The 21,007-nt window shown below is 42.6% G+C and overlaps 1 protein-coding gene across 1 annotated transcript in view; it reads right to left on the bottom strand.

The window, feature by feature from the left end:
• dnah5l (dynein, axonemal, heavy chain 5 like) overlaps positions 1 to 21,007 on the bottom strand; it is a 504,419-nt gene that overhangs the window by 263,897 nt on the left and 219,515 nt on the right. The window contains exons 35-38 of the mRNA XM_041183960.1: positions 20,765 to 20,918; positions 9,737 to 10,003; positions 8,011 to 8,139; positions 6,134 to 6,349 (exon numbers count right to left, since the gene is read on the bottom strand). Coding sequence (XP_041039894.1) covers positions 6,134 to 6,349; positions 8,011 to 8,139; positions 9,737 to 10,003; positions 20,765 to 20,918 — 766 coding nt within the window. The remainder of the gene's footprint in view (positions 1 to 6,133; positions 6,350 to 8,010; positions 8,140 to 9,736; positions 10,004 to 20,764; positions 20,919 to 21,007) is intronic.

Consider the following 21,007-nt stretch of genomic DNA (forward strand, 5'->3'; position numbering starts at 1 on the left):
ATGGCTTACCGCTCAGGAATGTGGGGGAGTTATAGAGTCATAGAGATCTACAGCACGGAAAAAGGGTCTTCTGCCCATCGAGTCTGCGCTGGTCAAACAAGTACCTAACTATTCTAATCCCATTTTCCAGCACTAGGCCCATAGTCTTGTATGCCATGGCATCGCAAGTACACATCCAAATGCTTCTTAAATGTTATGAGGGTATCTGCCTCTAACACACTTTCAGTCAGTGAGTTCCAGATTCCCACATTCCTCACATCCCCTCTAAACCTCCTGCCTCTTACCTTAAGTTTATGCCCCCTGGTTATTGACCCCTCCACCAAGGGGAAAAGTTCCTGCCTGTCTACCCTATCTATGCCCCTCAGAATTTTATACACTTCAGTCATGTCCCCCCTCAATCTCCTCTGCTCCAGGGAAAATAACCCCAATCTATTCAATCTCTCCTCATAAATAAGACTCTCCAGCCCAGGCAATATCCTGGTAAATCTCCTCTGCACTCTCTCCAGTGCAATCACATCCTCCCTATAATGCGGATTCCAGAACTGCACGCAATACTGTAGCTGTGGCCTAACCAGCGTTTTATACAGTTCCAGCATAACCTCCCTGCTCTTATATTCTATGTTCTCGGCTAATAAAGACAAGTATCCCATATGCCTTCTTAACCATCTTATCTATCTGTCCCACTACCCTAAGGGACCAGTGGACATGGACACCAAGGTAAAAACAGAATTACCTGAAAAAACTCAGCAGGTCTGGCAGCATCAGTGGAGAAGAAAAGAGTTGACATTTCGAGTCCTCATGACCCATCCACATCTGTTCTGTGGAAGGGTCATGAGGACTCGAAACATCAACTCTTTTCTTCTCCGCCGACACTGCCAGACCTGCTGAGTTTTTCCAGGTAATTCTGTTTTTGTTTTGGATTTCCAGTATCCGCAGTTTTTTGTTTTTATGCACACCAAGGTCCCTCTGATCCTCAGTACATCCCAGGATCCTATCATTCATCATGTATACCCATGCCTTGTTTGTCCTGCCCAAGTGCATCACCTCACACTTATCCGGATTAAATTCCATTTGCCACTGATTAGCCGAACTGACCAGCCCATCTGTATCCTCCTGTAATCTAAGCCTATCCTCCTCACTATTTACCACCCCACCAATTTTTGTGTCATCCGCGAACTTACTGATCAACTCTGCGACATTCAAGAGTAAATTGTTTATATATACCACAAACAGCAACGGACCCAACACCAATCCCTGTGGAACCCCATTGAACATAGACATCCAGTCACAAAAACACCCTTCCTCCATCACCCTCTGCTTCCTGCCACTCAACCAATTCTGGATCCAATTTGCCAAAATGCCTTCGTTATCAGTCTCCCATGCGGGACCTTATCAAAAGCCTTGCTGAAGTCCAAGTAGACAACGTCAAATGCATTGCCCTCATTTACACATCTTCGAAAAACTCAATCAAATTGGCCAGACATGACCTCCCCTTAACAAAACCATTCTGAGTGTCCTTGATTAATCCCTGCCTCTCCACGTGTAGATTAATTCTGTCCCTCAGAATTGCTTCCAATAGTTTCCTCACCATTGAGGTTAGGTTGACTGGCCTGTAGTTCCCTGGTTTATCCCTTCCTCCCTTCTTGAATAACAGTACCACATTGGCTGTCCTCCAGTCCTCTGGCACCTCTCCTGTGGCCAGAGAGGTATTGAAAATTAATGTCAGTGCCCCTATTATCTCCTTCCTTGCCTCACTCAACAGCCTGGGATACATTTCATCCAGGCCTGGAGATTTATCTACTTTTAAGCCGGCCAGACCACTTAGAACCTCCTGCCTTTCTATGGTAATTTCTTTAATTATATCACAGCCCTTCTGCCTGATTTCCATACCCACGTCATGCCTCTCACTTGTGGACACCGACACAAAGTATTCATTTAGAACCCTACCTACATCTTCCGGCTCCACACACAAATTACCACTATGGTCCCTAATGGGCCCTACTCTTTTCCAAACAAAAATAAAAATACCTGGACAAACTCAGCAGGTCTGGCTGAGGAACAGTTCCTCTCTGTAGATGCTGCCAGACCTGCTGAGTTTTTCCAGGTATTTTTATTTTTGTTTTGGATTTCCAGCATCCGCAGTTTTTTGCTTTTATCCTACTCTTTCCCTAGTTATCCTCTTACTCTTAATGTACTTGTAAAATAACTTTGGATTTTCCTTTATTTTACCTGCCAATGTCTTTTCATGCCCCCTTTTTGCTCTCCTAATTTCCCCATACATTCTATACTCCTCTTCTCATGCTCGGATTGAATAGACCAAATTTGTGAGGATTTAAAATGGGCTAGGGGGATTCGCCTAACTTGAGCTCAAGGGGGAGACTCCAGGGAAAATCCTCTCCATGAAAGATGATTCTCAGGTTAAAAGTTGCCAGGCTAGGTAAGGAAAAAAATGGAAGTAAACCATCAGGAGCTAGGAATCACTTTGGACTGGTTACGGGCTATGGAAGTGAATGTCCACCTAAGGGACATTGTAAAGTATAATTGTGAAGTTGGATTTTTGGTTGTTGAAAGAAAAAGGTAAAAGTTTTGTAGTATAAAGTGTAAGTTCCCTACACAAATAGTGTTTAGCCAATGTTCCTCTTAGTTTGCTTGTTCCAGGAAAAGCCTGGAACATCAAATCTTGTCTCTTTTTTCCAGTTATTGGTCTCTATGGGTATTATAACACTGAACATTGTGCAATCATCAGCAAATAACCCCATTCCTGAAGTTCTGTTGAGGGGTCATGAGGACTTGAAACGTCAACTCTTTTCTTCTCCACCGATGCTGCCAGACCTGCTGAGTTTTTCCAGGTAATTCTGTTTTTGTTTTGGATTTCCAGCATCCGCAGTTTTTTGTTTTTAACCCCATTCCTGACCTTATGATGGAAGGAAGGTCATTGCTGAAGCAGCTGAAGATGGTTGGGCCAAGGACACTACTTTGAGGAACTCCTGCAGTGATGTCCTGGGACTGAGATAATTGGCTTCCAACAACCACAACCATTTTCTTTTGTGCTAGGTATGACTCCAACCAATGGAGAACGTTCTCCCAATTCCCACTGATGTCAACTTTTCCAAGACTCCTTGGCTTCACTTGGTCAAATGCTGCCTTGATGTCAAGAGCAGTTTCTCTCACCACTCCTCTTGTGTTCAACTCTTTTATCCAGGTTTGGACCAAGGCTGTAATGAGGTTAGGATCTGAGAGGCCCTGGCGGAACCTAACCTGAACATCAGTGAGCAGTTTATTGCTATATATGTGCTGCCTGATAGCACTGTCGAGGAAAATTCCATTACTTTGCTGATCATCGAGAAGGGACTGATGGGATGGTAATTGGTTGGATTGGATTTGTCTTGTTTTTTGTGGGCAGGACATACCTGGGCAATTTTCCACATTGCCAGGTAGATGCCAGTGTTGTAGTTATGCCAGAACAGCTTGGCAGGAAAAGGAAAATATGAACTAATAAAAAAAATATTGACTCTTCTTAGTATGTCCATAGGATGACTTGTGATGCAGTGGGTAGTGTCCCTGCCTTTGAGCCAGAAGCTCTGGGTTCAAGTCCACTCCTGAGGGAAGTGCATTCATAATGCAGCCAAACAGGTTGATCATCAACTTGTAAATCCTTCAAAAAAATATATGCTAATGACAGGCAGTAAGTGCAGGAGAGCTTCCTGGTCAGCCATGTAATGGAAAGAAAATTGGAGCCATCATCATTTATAGCTACAGATTATAACATGCACATAAAAGTGTGTGATGCCACAGCTCAAACTCCTTGGCAGTGGGGAGGCGGGGGGATGCAGCTGGCTGGACAGCCGTTGTGGATCAGATTGGTGTCATTAGTTTCGATCGGCATTCTGGCTGGGATGGACTTGGGACCTGTATCTTTGCCCTGCCCTTGATGGAGGTCAAGGTGCTGTGAGTCAGATCTGATGTTAGGCAGAATACTATAGAAGAAGCATGTCTACAGGCACATTCATATTCTTCAAAGCTTTCACATTTTTAGAGGGGAGAGTCATTAATTGATCTAAAAGGCTGCCTACACTATCTTGGTGGAGATATTAACCTTATGTATTTAACATGGTTAATATTACCTCTGCTAAAATAATGGAGGGGAAATTTCAGGCAAACACATTAGTAGTTCATATCTTATTATTATTATTATTGTATAATCTCAGAGCCTTGATGTTTAAAAGATAATTTGGTAAAGAAAAGTATGAAGAATTTAGGCACTTATTTGCTAGAATAATACTTTAAGTGGTGAATTCAAGAAAGCTGCAAGTGACAATACCAGCTGCTGCACATGGCCTTTTTTGACCTCATGAAAGACTTTGACTCTGTCAACCCTGAAGGCTTAAGGAGTAACCCCCTTAAATTTAGCTTCCCTCAGAAATTTGTTACCATTCTCCAGCTACTCCACGATGTGATACAAACTACGATCCTTACCAACGGAACCACCACAAACCCTATCTCAGTGAAAACTGAGGTCAAACAAGGCCATGTCATTGCACCAATTCTCTTCTCCATTTTCTTCATTTCAATACTGCACCTCACCTCTAGTAAATTACCAACAGGCGTAAAGATAATCTACAAAACAGATGGGAAACTGTTCAACCTCTGCCACCTTCAATCCAAAACCAAAACCACCTCAACCTCAATCATGGAGCTTCAGTATGTAGATGGCACCTGTGTATGCTCGCTCAGAAACTGAGCTCTAGGTCATTGTCGACTCCTTCTCCAAAACATATGAGAAAATTGGCCTTTCACTAAACATCCAGCAAACTGAGGTCCTCTCCCAACCAGCTCCCACAACAAAACACCTCCCCCACTGTTGATTAAGATCAAAGGCAAGATCCTTGAAAACATGGACCATTTTCCATATTTTTGGAGCCACCTCTTTATGAAGGCAGACATAAACAACAAAATCATCACCACCTCCAATGTGCCACCTCAGCCTTCGGCCGACTGAGGAATATATTTGGGGATCAGGATCTCAAACTCAAAACTAAGGTCATGGTATACCGGGTAGCAGTGATCCCCACACTCCTGTATGCTTCAGAGATTTGGGTGACCTACAGGAGACACCTCAAAGCGCTAGAGAAGTACCATCAGTGGTGCCTTCTTAAGATACTTCAAAATTGGTGGCAAGAAAGGCAATCCAAAAGCAGTGTCCACTCCCAAGCCAACATTTCCAGCATTGAAGGGCTAATCACTCGAAACCAGCTCTACTAGGTGGGACAGGTAGTTCATATGCCTGAAGCCAGCCTCCTGAAGCAACTGCTCTGCTCCGAACTTGGTTGCAGCAGGAGACTCCCATGAGACAAATGGAAACACTTTCAGGTTGTCCTCAAAGCATTCTGGAAGAGATCAAACATCCATGTCAACTCATGGGAGTCTCTGGCTTTTAGCCAGCCAAAACAGAGAAGGCTCATACAGAAAGACACCGAACATATTGAGACACTTCACCAGGAATATAGAGAGGCAAAGTGGAGGTTCAGAGGAAGCACAGAAACCTCCAAACAACCTAACCACCCAACCCTTCAAGAACCATCTGCCCTGCATGTGGCAGAGTCTGCAGAACGCATATTGGACTTATCAACCATTTCAGAACCCTCAAACCAGAGTGGAAGTAAGTCATCCTCAATCTGAGGGACTGCTTCAGAAGGAAGATGAAGAGAATCTTCCAAATCTAGCTCACCTTTGTCCATCTCCATGATATTGGAAAAAAGCAGGTGTGAGTAATCCTGGATGATGGATTATTTGGTTATGGTCTAAAAAGATGGGCTAATAGTTTCCTTTTGTGGATAGTTTGAGTCAATGGTCACTCACATTTATTCATATTACTGTGATACATGTCTTTTATAAAAGACAAAGGAAGCCTTTGAGCTCTCAATAAATATCAACAGTGTCAGTGCTGCATTGACCACATCAACTCTGCTGAACCTTCAACAAGGCCATCGGATGGAAAACCTCACATTCTGGAGGATGGGCAAGAGAATTACATGCACACTAATTGTAATCTAAAAACTGCAAGTATTTGCCTTTGTAGTTTGCCCATATCATGGCAGTAACTGAAACAAACCTATGAATTAATGGTCATTACCTTTTTATCAAATTTGCCATTATTTAAAGCTTCTTCAGAGTCTCGCGTCCAGATCATCTGAATACCCAGCAAGCCTATCTGTGCAGGGAACATGGCCTGAAACTCATATAGTTTAATCTCCTTATCAGTGATAGCTATTGACGCCTGGCGGATAATGCTGTGAATTGTCTTTCTGACCCCATTCAGGAGCTGTGCCAGCCAGACTTCCACATTGCCCTAAAATATGGGATAATTAAAAGAAATGTCAACAGTTAAGCGTGAAAGCACAGGTTTTAGAAAACATTACACAGCAGAAATCATTCTAAGCAATAGCTGTCCAAAAAGAAATGCTGTTGCATTATGAGAAACCTCAACAGGCACATTTTCTCCAAAATCCTTTCATTTTCAAAGCGTTCATTTAAGACATAAACTTAACTGTACACTTTATTTGCAATAAACTGTGGGAATGAACAAATAAAGCACTCAAAAAAATACCTAATCCATGGTAGGACAGTAATCAGAAAAGCCAATAGAATGTTGAACTATGTCACCAAAACAAAAAGGAAAGTTGAAATCAAACTCTACAGGGCTTTGCTTAGACAGTACACTGAGCACCGTGACCATTGAGATACAACCAAGCCATTCAAGTGCTGAAGACAATGCAAAGAAAGCCATGAAGCTGATCCCTAACACCAAAAGAATGAGTTATAAAGAAACTTGGGCATCATGGTCTCAGGGGAGGTTTCTGAGAAGAAATCTTAAAGGGGTTTTAAAAGAGTTAATTTAGTAGAAAAAGAAAATCCAGAATATATTTGAAGTTCGAGAGTAGAATCAGGGAACACAGGTTCAAGCTAGTATGAGGTAAGTGTTAGGACAAATATCAGGAAGCTTTTCTTCACAGAAAATTGACTAATATGTAGAATTGACTCCTGGAGCCAAATTTTCATTTTGGGGGCTGAAACTCACCTGCCAGAACATTTCCAGGTCCCAACCCCGCACTGCATTAATATCAGTGGGTGCCTGTAACTATTTGGCACCCAATTAGGGATGTGGGCATGGGCAGGAGGTGGGGCTAGGCATGGAGGGATAACTTAAAAGGCAAAAGGCAGCCATGAACAGGCTTGCCTTTGCCTTTGCAAATGAGTGAGCAGAAAGAGGGGTGGGCCAATGGTGGTTTGGGCAGCTGTATCCAGGTAGTGCCACATTTTTCTGATACCTCTCTTGATGCTTTGATAGTGGCTGTGGTGGACAGGAGAACTGTACTCTTCCCTCCTTCTGGAAAAAGAGATAAAGTGAGCCAGCAGCCTCGCCTTCCTCTCAAGATCCAAACACTCACTCCTCACAAAATCAAGCCTCTCAGCTCTAGCAATGGTAATCTCGTTGCATGAGGAACTGAGTTTAAAGCCCCCATTTTATACAACTTTTAATCATAAGCACAAATAGCTCCCGGATGTGCTCCTAACAGCTATGCTCCAACATGTCCCAGACCCTTCATGTTCCCTGTGTTTGTCATTTGAAAATTGCTATCTGTTGCTTCCCATATTCCTATTGAGCTCTGCAATGAATTCAACAAGTAATTAATTAGAGGTGTGCAGGTTGCTGGCTCCCCACTCCTGCCCCTCCTTTGAAAATCTAATCGCATCACTGAGGCATCGGGTACCACTAATACCTTCCAAGTGTATGATTTTCCATGCCCACCTGAAGTAAGTGCCATGAGGGGTTGAAATTCAGCCCTGGGTGTAGTACGGAGCTATAAAACATAGAATTGTTAAGAAGCAAATTCTGACTGCAAAGGGGAGCATTTTAGGATCTTTATGAGTGGATGAGCTGAGAAGGGCTGATTTATCTTTTTTATCTCTATCCTATAGTCCATTTTGAGCTGTTGCCTGTTTTCTTACCTGTGCTATAACTGGTTCAATGAGGTCAACTTTTTCTCCTTCTTGAGATTCAAAGCGGAGGATCTGATCATAATTTGTTTCGTTGAACCCCACTCTATTAACGTTGTCAAAAAGACTTAGCAGGTGAGCCTGAAACAATCAAAATGTTTTATTTTAATACATCTAAAATTCATTCAGTCATTCACGTGTGCTCTGCCTGAAGGCAGGTGCTTGGCTCATTGTCTGCTGATGCTTCACCCTGAGCTGTTTCTTTCCGTGGTGATTTGCCACTTTCTCCTACACTCAGGGCAGGTCGAAGAGGCAGACACCAAATCTACCTCAGCTGGAACAGGAATTGAAACCATGCTGTTGGCTTTATCCTGAACCACACGCTAGTCCTCCAGCCAACTTAATATTATTTTACAATACACTTTCAGTATATTTTAAAATGATTCAGCATTTCTCATTTTTGATTGTAATATTTTCCCCCTATTTTTGTAACTTTCATTGTATGACCTATTTGCTTGTGGGTTGTCAGTACAGCCAATGGTCCAAAACTTCCTCTCTGTTCCACAGATCTCCCACCATAACAGGAAAACCAGCAGAATATGGAGACAGGGGCAGAATTTTTAGGTTGGCAAGCCGGCGCGCACCCGACCTGATTGAACGCAAAATCGCACAGGATGTCGTCGGGCGAGCGTCCCGACATCATCCCACGCTCGCGTGATATTTCGGTCGGTGACCGTGCGCGAAAGTCGAAAGCACGCCCACCAATAATTAAGAGGCCTATTAAGATCATTAAAGTTGTAATTATCTCGATTTTTGGTGGTCCGTCCAAACTTACAGTTGGTGGATGGGCGAATTGGCCAGGCGGACTTTGCATTTTTCATGAAACCTCATCCAGGGACGGGATGAGGTTTCCGTTAGTAAATAAAATGAAAATAAAAATGTATGTACAGCATTTTTATCATGTGTATGTTCAGGTGACTGATTGTGATGCTTGGGCATTTTTATTCTGATTTTACAAACTTTATTTATTGGTTTTAAAGTTTTCAGCTCCCTGAGACAGCTCTTTGCATTCAGGGAGCTCACCTGCACCCGCACTCATGTCACGCCCATCATCCTCCTGCCCCCACCCCAGCAATACTGAGCATTTCAGTGCGCGTTTCATGCTGGCTGACCATTAATTGGCAAGCCAGCGTGAAATTGCGGTCGGGGGCCAATGGCAGTCAGCGGTCCATTCCCGGCCAATCCCTGGCCTGCGATCATGCCCGCACACTGACCTAAAAATCCTGCCCCAGGTTGCGTCGGCTTCTGACATTTTTTGGAAGTTTCATACTTACCTTAATGGGACAGAAAATCAGTTGGCCCTTGAAAGGCAAGTTGACAGCTGAAAGCAGTGTCAGGCACCAGAACTCTATGCCAATAGTTCCCACTCCACAGGCATACTGAGCAGGCACCCAGCTTTCCAAGTGAGTTGAAAGAGAGTGATCTCCGCAGGAGTGCATGCATGTGCTGCCAGTAGCGGTCATGACCTCAAAAGGAGGCAGACTGAACAAAAACTTTTAGCATATCAGCCCTGTTGCTCGTGACTGAGTAAATTATTTTTCATCATGCTCTAATTATCCTTGTGGGAAACTGCATGCAAAAAATAAACAAGTGGGAGTAGTGATGTTGGAATACATAACCGCATACTTGCAGTCTGCACAGAAACAAGAGCACCCCAAAGATCCAAAAATCATTCTACCTGTATGGTGTGAGAGTCAGAGGCTTGACCAAGGATTTCCAGCAGAGCAGGGTCAGAAACAAAGAAAAATCTGGGAAATAAAAGGCGTTTCTTTTCCAAATACCCAGTAAGCGATTTCTGACACATCTCTAGCTGCTCCAGTAAATGTGGTAAAAGCTGAGCTAAGGCCTCGTCGCCTACACAGCACTGCACAATATTTGTATTGTCATGAGCTCTCTGCATGATCTTCTGCCATGACTTGTCAATGTTCTGAAATCTTTTGGCCTCCTAAAGTAGAGCAAAGGGATTAGTTTTAACCAAAATAATTACAAGCATGCTACATATTGTAATATTTCATTTTTTAAATGTTTTATTTAAAGGTTTAATTTGTTTTAAATTAGACCATAAAAACTAATGGAATATAAAAAATGACCTAACACTATTCCCTCATAGCAGCTTTTATACAACATCCAGGATTAAAAATACAGAATTGGATACTGTTAAGCATGTGTAGTCATGTTTTGGGATTATTATCGGTCTGGTCTTGATGCAATTATGAAACTTCTGTTAGGTTAAATTCGATTGATGAAAGTTAAACTTTCAGAAACACATAAATTAACCCGGATATTGATTAGGTCCAATAGTTCGGGCACCAATATAAGTAGTTAATGGAATTGTTTATTCATATAATGCCAAATCACCAGTCTCCTCAAAAAACTAACCCTTAACCTCTCCATCCTTGCCACCTACCATCCCATTTCCAACCTTCCTTTCCTCTTCAAAGTCTTTGATCATCGCCTCCCAAATCCATGTTCATCTTTCCTGGAACTCCATGTTTGAATCTATTCAATTAGTTTTCCACCCTTGCCACACTACTAAAACAGCTCTTATCAAAGTCACAAATGTCATCCTGAGTGACTGTGACAAGGATAAGACACCCTTTTTGTCCTTCACAACCTGTCTGCAGCCTTTGACACAGTAGGCCACACCATCCCTCTCCAACACCTTTCCCCTGTCATGCAGCTGGGTGGGATTACACCTGCTTGGCTACATTCTGATCTATCTAAATCACTTGCAAGGGTTTCTCTTCCCATTCTCGCACTGTTACCTCTGGTGTCCCCCAAAGGTTTATCTTTGGCCCCCTCCTATTTCTCAGATACATGCTGCCCCACAGCGACATCATCCAAAAACACAGCATTAGTTTCCACAGGTATGCTGATGACACCCAGCTCCTCTTCACCACCATATCTCTTGACCCCAGCTTGCACTATCTCTAGATAGTCTTGACTGCTTGTCTGACAGTCAGCACTAGATGAGCAAAAATTTCTACCAATTAACTATCGGAAAGACTAAAACCATTGTCTTTATTCCCCACTACAACCAATCCATCTATTTCTCTGGCAACTTGCTGAAACTGAGCCAAATCTGTTCGCATCCTTTGTATCATATTTGACTCTGAACATCACTTATTCTACCTAATTCCACCTTTGTAATATCGCTCGACTCCAATTGTTTTTCAGTTTATCTGCTGCTGAAATCCTATGTCTTTACTACTTGTCGACTTGACTATTCCAACACACACCAGGCTGACCTCACACGTTTTACCCTAAATAAACTTGAGGTCATTCAAAACGCTGCTGCCCCTGCACAAACTCTCACCACGTCCCTTTCACCCATCGCCCTTTGCTCACTGACCTACACTGACTCCAGTTAAGCAACACCTCAATTTTAAAATTTTCATCCTTGTTCTCAAATCCCTACATGGTCTCCCATTCCCAACTCTTCCCAGCTCTGTTATCCTTCCTCCCATACAACCCTTCAAGATATTTCTGCTGTTCTAATTCTGGCCACTTGAGAATCGCTGATTTGAATTGTTTTACCATTAGTGGCTAAGGCGATAAGCTCTAGAATTGCCTCCTGAAATCTCTCTGCCTCTCTGTCTCACTTTCCTTCTTTAAGACTCCTTAAAGCCAGCTTCTTTGACTAAGTTTTTGGCCATCTCATGTGACTCTATCAAATATTGTTTTGAAATGCTCCAGTGGAGCTCTTTGGTACATTTTATTATGTTAAGGGCATAACCTAAATATAAATTACTATTATTGTTAAAGCAATGGAAGATTTGTTAGCACATTGCAGAGAGGATTGTCCCTTTGCATAAGGTTGCTTTCATTACTTGAACATAACAGAAGACCTATGAAACAGGTAAATAGTTGCCAAAGGCCGGGACTTTTTGGCCCCACCATGGTGGGGCCCACTGCAGGGAATGCGGCGCCCCAGCCAAAAGTCCATTGATTTTCGGCGGGACCAGACGATCCCAGTGGTAGGTGGAGCTGGGAAATCCTGCCCTAAGGCTTTCACAGCAGAGCAGGAAAGATTCTGAAATGAGGTAGTAACTTAAATTAGTTTAGCAAGACACACAGAGTGTAGGGAGGGTCAGAGGTCAGCATCATCTATCCATTTCCCTCTGGACAAGACCATTTTCAGCTCGGTTACATTTGGAACAACCAGAAAGAGAGGCAGAGTTGGAACAAATAAGCCTTTCTAGGAGGAAATAATTTAAGTAGATAAAAAGTTTATGGACATGGTAAAGTCTGCAGATATGATTTATTTAAATTTCAATAAAGGTTTTGATACTGTGTCATATAATAGATTGGTCCATAAAGTTGAAAGTGTTCTTGCAATAAATTAAAGTGTTCTCTGAAGCAGGGGAAGCAAAGAGTTGTTTTACATGGAGCTAGATCAGCATGGAAGCAATAATCCCTGAGATATCCCACTATTTCCATCATTGCATATGGATCTGGTCCCCCCTTTGATAGCTCCATCTTACACAATGATCGAATTAGCACTGGCTCAAAGACTGGTGTGGGAGAAATGGGGTCCAATTCATTGGACGTTTGCACCAGTACTGGGAAAGACGGAACTGTACTGTTGGGACGGTCTTCACCTGAACCATGCTGAGGTCAGTGTTCTGTCCAGTCATAAAACTAGGGTGGTAGAGGGGGCTTTAAGCTAATAGTGGGGGTAAGGGATCATGTGGGAGAAGATGAAGTAAATTAAAGGAAAACAACTAGCAGGGTAGCAATTTGGATAATGATAATCAGAATGTGGCAGGAGGGGACTGAGCTTACAAACTTGAGTGCACCAGTGGATATGGTCAGAAATTGCAAAAACAGTAAAAAGACAGAGTCAAAGGCTCTGTATCTGAATGTACATAGCATTTGTAATAAAATGGACGAATTGTTAGCCCAGCTAGAAATTAATATGTATGACCTGATAGCCACTACAAAGAAATTGTTGCAAGGTAACCATGTCTGAGACCTGAATGTTGAAGGGCATTTGGCATTTCAACACAGCAGGAAGCTAGGAAAAGGTGGTGGGGTGGCTCTGTTAATTAAGGATGACATTAGTAAAGTAGTGAGAGATGACCTTAGCTCAAAAGAGTGAGATTATAGATTCAGTTTGGTAAAGATAAGAAATAGGAAAGGTAAGAGGTCACTTGTGGAAGTAGTTTATAGATCCCCTAATAGTGGTTACACTGTAGGACAGAATATACAGGATGAACTAAATGGGACGTGTAAGAAAGGTACCACAATAATCATGGGTACCATTAATCTACATGAAGATTGTGCAAATTAAAGCAGCATGTTCTTGAGCCAACCAGGGAGCAGGAGAGGTGCAGAGGCAGACTTTTAATGAGTTATTTAATAGTTCTCAGAAAAGATTTATCCCAGTAAGAAAGAAAGACTCTTAGAGCAGGTCACACCATCCATGGCTAAATAAGGAAGTTAAGGAGAGTATCAAATTTAAAGAAACACTGTACAAATCTACAAAGATTAGTGGTGCATCAGAAGATTGGTCAGATTTTAAGAACCACCAAAGAATAATTAAAAAATAATAAGGGAGAAAGTCGAGTATGAGAGAAAGCTAATTAGAAATATAAAAACAGTTGGTAGGATTTTCAACAGGTATTTAAATAGGAAAGTAGTAGCTAAAGTGAGTTTTAATCCTCCAAAGAGAGTCTGGAGAATTGATAATGGAAAACAAGGAAATGGCAAAGGTGTTGAACAAGAATTTTGTATCTGTCTTCACTGTAGAAAACGTCCCAAAGATATTTGAAAATCAAGAGGTGAAAGGGAGGGAGGAACTTAAAACAATCACCATCACCAAAGAAAAGGTGCTGAGAAAAGTATTAGACCTAAAGTCTGGCAAGTCGTCAGGACCAGATGGCCTGGATCCTAGGGTCTTAAAAGAAGTGGATGCAGAGATAGTAGAGGCATTGGTTATAATCTTCTTTTAGTGCAGCGCATTAAAAACAGCAAATAGCAATAACAAATAACACCTTTATTCAAAAAAGGAGGGAGGCAGAAAGCAGTTAGCCTAATATTTGTCACAGAGAAGTTGCTAGAATCCATTATTAAAGAGGTTATAGCAGGATATTTTTAAAAATCATAATATCAGGCAGAGTCAACATGTTTTTGTGAAAGGGAAATAGTGGTTAACTAATTTATTAGAGTTCTTTGAGGGTAAAGGGGAACCTGCAAATGTGATGTACTTGGATTTCAAAAAGGCATTTGATAAAGTGCCACATCAAAAGCTACTACACAAGATAAAGAGCACATGGTGTACAGGATAACATATTAGCATAGATGAAGGATTAGTTAGCTAATGGGAAGCAGAGGGTAAAGATAAATGGGTCTTTTTTGGGTTGGCAAGCCATAATAAGTGGAGTGTCAGAGGGGTCAGTGCTGAGGCTTCAACTATTTACAATCTATATCAATAATTTGGATAAAGGGACAAAATATATGGTAGCTAAATTTGCCAATGACATCAAGGTATCTAAATAGTCATTTGGTAGTACAGAACTTAAGTATTGCTGAAAAAAGATACATGTTGAAGCTTTTGGCCTTGCACTCTTCAGGACACCTCACAAGAATACCAATATAGGGGGAAGACAACAATTTATACTGTATGTGAAGAGAGTGCTGATTGGTTGACAAATGGACTCTGATTGGTAGAGACATTGTCATAGAGAATGCACCAGTGATGGTAACTGACAGTTAACTGCAAAGCATCATTTGAAATTCAAATCTGGCAGTTTGACTCTGATCAATCAAGGCACTGCCCTGAAGAATGAGTCAGTGAATGGTTGTCCCTTACTTTGTTTAGCTGAAACAGGCACAATGTGTGTACATGTTCTTTCCGGCTGCAAAGAACAGGGCCCTGTGTATTACTAGAAGCTACAAATATTAATACACAAGGCCCTGTTCTTTGCAGGCAGAAAGAACATGTACACACATTGTGCCTGTTTCAGCCAAACAAAGTAAGTGGCAGCCATTTGCTGACTCTTTCCTCAAGGCAATGCCTTGACCGATCAGGGTCAAGCAGCCAGATTTAAATTTCAAACAATGCTTGGCAGTTAACTATAAGTCACCATCACTGGTGCATTCTCCATGGCAACTCCTCTACCAATCAGTGCCCACTTGCCAACCAATCAGCACTCTCTTCACATACAGTATAAATTGTTGTCTTCCTCCTTTATTGGTATTCTTGCGAGGAGTCTTGATGAGTGCAAGTCAACATGTCTCTTTTCTGAGTGACACCAAGATGGGTAGGAAAGTAAGTTGTCAACAAGAGAGAATCCAATCATTGCCCCTTGATGTTCAATGGCATTACCATCATTGAATCCTCCACTATCAATATCCCAGACCAGATTACCATTACCATTGACCAGAAACTGAACTTGACGAACTATATAAATACTGTGGCTACAAGGGCAGGTCAGAAGCTAGGAATTGCGGGATGAATAACTCACATCCTGACTCCCTGTCCACTATCTACAAGGCACAAGTCAGGAGTGTGATGGAAAACTCCCCACTTGCCTGGGTGAGCGCAGCTCCCACAACACTTAAGAAGCTTGAAACCATCCAGGACATAGCAGCCCACTTGATTGGTACCCCAGCCACAAACATTCACTCCATTCACCACTGATGCACAGTGGCAGCAGTGTGTACCATCTATAAGATGCACTGCAGAAACTCACCAAGGCTCCTTAGGCAGCGCCTTCCAAGCCCACAACCGCCACCATCTGTAAGGACAAAGGCAGCAGACACATGGGAACACCTGGAAATTCCCCTCCAAGTCACTCACCATCCTGACTTGGAAATATATCACCACTCCTTCACTTTTGCTGGGTCAAAATCCTGGAACTTCCTTCCCAACAGCACTGTGGGTGTATCTACACGGACTTCAGTGGTTCAAGAAGGCAATTCACCACCATCTTCTCAAGGGCAACTAAGGCAAGGCAATAAATGCTGACCCAGCCAGTGAAACCCATTTCCCATGGATGAATAAAAATAAAGAGGAGGTAAGTAGTCTATAGAGGGATACAGATAGGTTAAATGAGTGGGCAAAGATTTGGCAGATGGAGTACACTGTGGGAAAATGTGAACCTGTCCACTTTGCAGGAAGAACAGAAAAGCAGCATACTGTTTAAATGGAGGGAGATTGCAGAACTCGCTGGTACAGAGTAATCTGGATATCCAGGTACAGGAATCACAAAAAATAGTATTCAGGTACATCAAGCGATTAGGAAGGCAATTGGAATGTTGGCATTTATTGCAAGGGGAATGGAATATAAAAGTAGGGAAGTTTTAGGGAAGCTGAACAGGGCCTTGGTGAGACCACATCTGGAATACTGTGTACAGTTTTGGCCTCCTTATTTGAGAAAAGATATAATTGCATTAGAAGCAGTTCAGAAAAGTTTCGCTCAACTTATTCCTGGGATGAAGGGCTCATCTAATGAAGAAAGATTAAGCAATTTGGGCCGATGCCCATTGGAGTTTAGAAGCACGAGAAGTGACTTTATTGAAACATATAGGGTAAAATTTTACGTTGCCGCAGGGATGGGGCCGTAAAATGCGGTGAGCTATTCAAAAGTCCATTGACTTCGGTAGGACCATAAAATCCCGCTGGTCTAAAATTCCAGTCATAGGGTCCTGAGAGGACTTGATAGGGTGAGTACCGGGGACTAGAAATAGGGGGCACAGTTTAAGACTAAGAAGTCTCCCTTTTAAGATGGAGATGAGGAGAATTCTTTTTTCCTCAGATAGTCATTTGCCTGTGGAATTGTCTTTCCCCAGAAAGCATTGGATTGGGGTCATTGAATTAATTCAAGGCTGAGTTAGATAGACTTTTGATAGACAAGGGAGTCAAGAGTTGCGGGGGACAGATAGGAAGGTGGTGTTAAGACCACAACCAGATCAGTCATGACCTTATCAAATGACAGAGTTGGCTCATTGGGCCGAATGGCCTACCCTGCTCCTAAGTCTTATGTTTCCCATGTTCCTATTCTCGGAGTAGCTCGCCATAGAGGAAAATTGGATATGTGCCAGTGCCACTCAAAGCTTCCCAAACTATTGTCCCTCTCCTCCACCCAGGTCTCCCTCTCATCTTTCTCCCCTTACTGTGAAGAATAGGCCCTGGTCCAGTTTCACACCTTTGCTGAATTATTTTGTTCCCTTACCTTCATCACTCCTCTGGCCCTGTCCCACACCATTTCTTTTTTCTCCTCCCTCTCTCAATCTCCTTACACATATCCATCTCCCTCTTTTCCACTCTTTCTTTCTCTCATGTCCTCTCCCTTCCTCTGCTTTTCTCTTCTTGACTCTGTCCACTCCCTGACAACTAATTGTGTATAAACTGGGTGTTTAAATATATTAAGGTGTGAATATCAACTGGGGACTCACCTGTGCTCATATATATAAGAGCAGGCTTAAAGGGGGTTTGTGGTTAGATGTGCACAATATGCAATGTGTGTCTCTGCTAACAAAGGTTTAAATGTGTATGAAGACTAGGCTCCACTTCACTTCATGGCTATCTGAGCTGTTGTATTGGTCTGGGTTTAGTTATGCCAGTGCTTTCTAACCTGCTTGACCTAAACATCGTTCATGTCATCTGGGTGACCAACTCCTATGAAGTAAAGTAAGGGACAATTTGACTGCGAGCTATGGGGTGCTGGTGACTATAATTTCCCTGGGTGGACAATGGCCACAGTGCTTATGCTCACAAAAAATGCAAAGAGGCTCAGTCTCCCACAGGCTGCCGTGGAAATTAGGGAAAAATGGACAAACAGTAAAAATTAGGTTCAGATCTTTAAAATGCAGGACAGTTGGTCATCCTGCTTGGCATTGACTTCCCATGTGAAACACCACTCGAGATGAACTAATTTAAAAACTAACAAGTCTTCAGCAAATGTTCAGATATTAATTTTCTGCCTCCTCGCCTGCAAAGAAAAAATCCTTCTGGTTCTCCCATTAGGTTTTACTTAAACTTGTGTTTTTAATGTGCTGGTGCTTTTGTGTCACAAGTTGTGCTACACGTATTGCAGGGCATGAATCTGTCCACTTGCAACACGGGCCAGAATTTTACACCCCGCCTCCACCAGCGGGCCTTTGGGCAGGGGGGTGAGCATAAAATTGAAGGGATGGAATTCCCTCTGGGTTCCCTTCCACCTTGACCACACAGTAATTTTTCTCTGGGCGGGCAAGACCTTGGACTGGAATCCCACCCTTACCATTTCCTGCCGTTTCCTGCTCAGCCTCAGAATTTAGGCTGGCAGGAAAATTGAATGTCCATGGGGGATGCCCAACAGAGAAATTATATCCCAGGTGGGAAGGGGAGGGGTGGGGGCATTCCCCTCCATCAGAAGCACCCTTCTGACTGCAGGCCCCCACCCCCTTAAAGTCCGGTGGCCGCCAGACCTCCATCCCCCCCGCTGGCCACTCCACCAAGACCCCGATTGCCCCCTTCGTGCACCCCGTCCCAATCCCAGGCCTGCCGTATCCTCCCCGCTAGGACCCCTTGAACTTAACTGGGCCTCCAGTGCCCAGACTTTTAGTCTTAGGTGGCCTCCTGCATTTCTTCTTCTGTTCACTGCAGTGCCCTGAGTGAGGGGCGGAAGTCCCGCCTGCAGCCACATAATGCTCATTCAAGTGTGAAATGGTGGCGGGGCACTCAGAGTCGACAGGAGGGTGTTCCTTGCCAACTCTTCAGATGGCAGGAAGCAAGGCCCTGCCATCCGAAAATTTCAGCCCATAGTATTGGCAAGAAATGTAGGCATAAGTAATTGTGTTAGAGGAGAATCAAATTGATGTAGGCTAGAGACACCAACTAACTCTGGCATAGAGGGGTGCGACCCAGGTTCCTAACTTGCTGAGTTACTAATCTTAACCACAGCATCATGAGCAGTACAGTCTAACAGTCCAACATAGGCAGACATAGGAATAATAATTATAGAAGGATAAGGAGTTAACAAAGTGAGCGTTTGTCCTATAGAAACTGAGCTTGAGGGGTTAATAGTGGAAAATGAGGAAATGGCAGGTGAATTGAACAGGTATTTTGCATCGGTCTTTACTGTAGAGGATACAAGCAACATCCCAGAAATAGCTGTAAATCAGGAAATGGAAGGGAGGGGGGAGCACAAAAAAATTAAATCACCAAGGAAGTGGTACTAAGCAAATTGTTGCAACTGCAGGCTGTAAGTCCCTGGGTCCTGAAGGACTTCATCCTAAGGTCTTAACAGAAGTGACTAGGGAGATAGTTGATGCGTTGGTTAATTAAGGCATTATAGCAGGACACTTAGTAAAATTCAAGGTAATCAGGCAGAGTCAACATGGTTTTGTGAGTGGGTAATCATGTCTAACCAACTTATTGGAATTCTTTGAAGAAGTAACATGTGCTGTGGATAAAAGGAAACCAGAGGATGCACTATATTTAGATTTCCAGAAAACATTTGATAAGGTGCCACATCAAAGGTTATTGTGGAAAATAAAAGCTCCTGATATAGGAGGTACCACAATGGCATGGATAGAAGATTGGCTAGCTAACAGAAAACAGAGAGTAGACATAAATGGGTCATTTTCTGGTTGGCAGGATGTGATGAGTGGTGTACCACAGGGATCAGTGCTGGGGCCTCACCTTTTCAAAATTTGTATAAATGACTTGGATGAAGGGACCAAAGGTAAGGTTGCTAAATTTGCTGGTGATACAAAGATAGGTAGGAAAGTAAGTTGGGTGAAGAGGACATAAGGAGGCTACAAATGGACATAGATAGGTTAAGTGAGTGGGCAAAGATCTGGCAAATTAAGTATAAGGTGGGCAAATGTGAAATTGTCCATTTTGGCAGGAGGAATGAAAAAAGAAGCATATTATCTAAATGGTGAGAAATTGCAGAGCTCTGTGATGCAGAGGGATCTGCGTGTCCAAGTGCATGTATTGCAAAATGTTAGTATGCAGGTACAGCAGTTAATCAGGAAAGCTAATAGAATACAAAAGTAGGGAGGTTATGCTTCAGTTATACAGGGTGTTGGTGAGACCACACCTGGAGTACTGTGTACAGGATTGGTCTCCTTATTTAAGGATGTAAATGCATTGGAAGCAGTTCAGACAAGGTTTACTAGACAAATACCTGGAATGGGAGGGTTGTCTTATGAGGAAAGGTTAGACAAGTTAGGCTTGTATCCATTGGAGTTTAGAAGAGTAAGAGGCAACTTGATTGAAACATATAAGATCCTGAGGAGTGCTGACAGGTTTGATGTGGAAAGAATGTTTCCTCTTGAACTAAGGGTCACTGTTTAAAAATAAGGGGTCACCCATTTAAGACAGAGATGAAAAGAAACTTTTTCTCTCAGAGGGTTGTCCTCAAAAGGCGGTGGAAGCAGATACTTTGAATATTTTTAACGCATAGGTTGATAGGTTCTTGATAGTCAAGGGGGCGAAAGATTATCAGGGATGTGCGGGAATGTATAGTTGAGGTTAAAATCAGATCAGCCATAATCTTATTGAATGGCGGAGGAGCTTCGAAGGGCCGAGTGCCCTACTCCTGCATTAATTCTTGTATTCTATGTAAGAATAATCAACGTTAGTTAATTATTTTCTTACTTACAAATGGTCAAAACTTACTTGATCCCGATCATTTTAGAAAACAATTGCAAAGGCAATAGAATTATAATTTTGAAAGTGTTGCATGGAAATCTGAAAAGATTTACAAACCTGCGGCAGTTGTTTTGCAATGTCTCCACCAACAAACACGGCTTCCAGGTAAATCCAAAGGTTCTGAACTGTGAGCCAATTTTCGATTATTTCTGTGGTATTTGAGAGCTTCTGCACCCACTGTTGAATAGTAGGTTTGAATGGTGCATTGTACCTAACAGCAAAGCAACCACATCTTGGAAAAAACTCATTCACAGCAATAAAAGTGCTTTAACATTAATATAGCATTTTTTTTACCATTCA

The sequence above is a fragment of the Carcharodon carcharias genome, chromosome 3 (assembly GCF_017639515.1).
Source record: "Carcharodon carcharias isolate sCarCar2 chromosome 3, sCarCar2.pri, whole genome shotgun sequence".
NCBI classification, from domain to species: Eukaryota; Metazoa; Chordata; class Chondrichthyes; order Lamniformes; family Lamnidae; genus Carcharodon; species Carcharodon carcharias.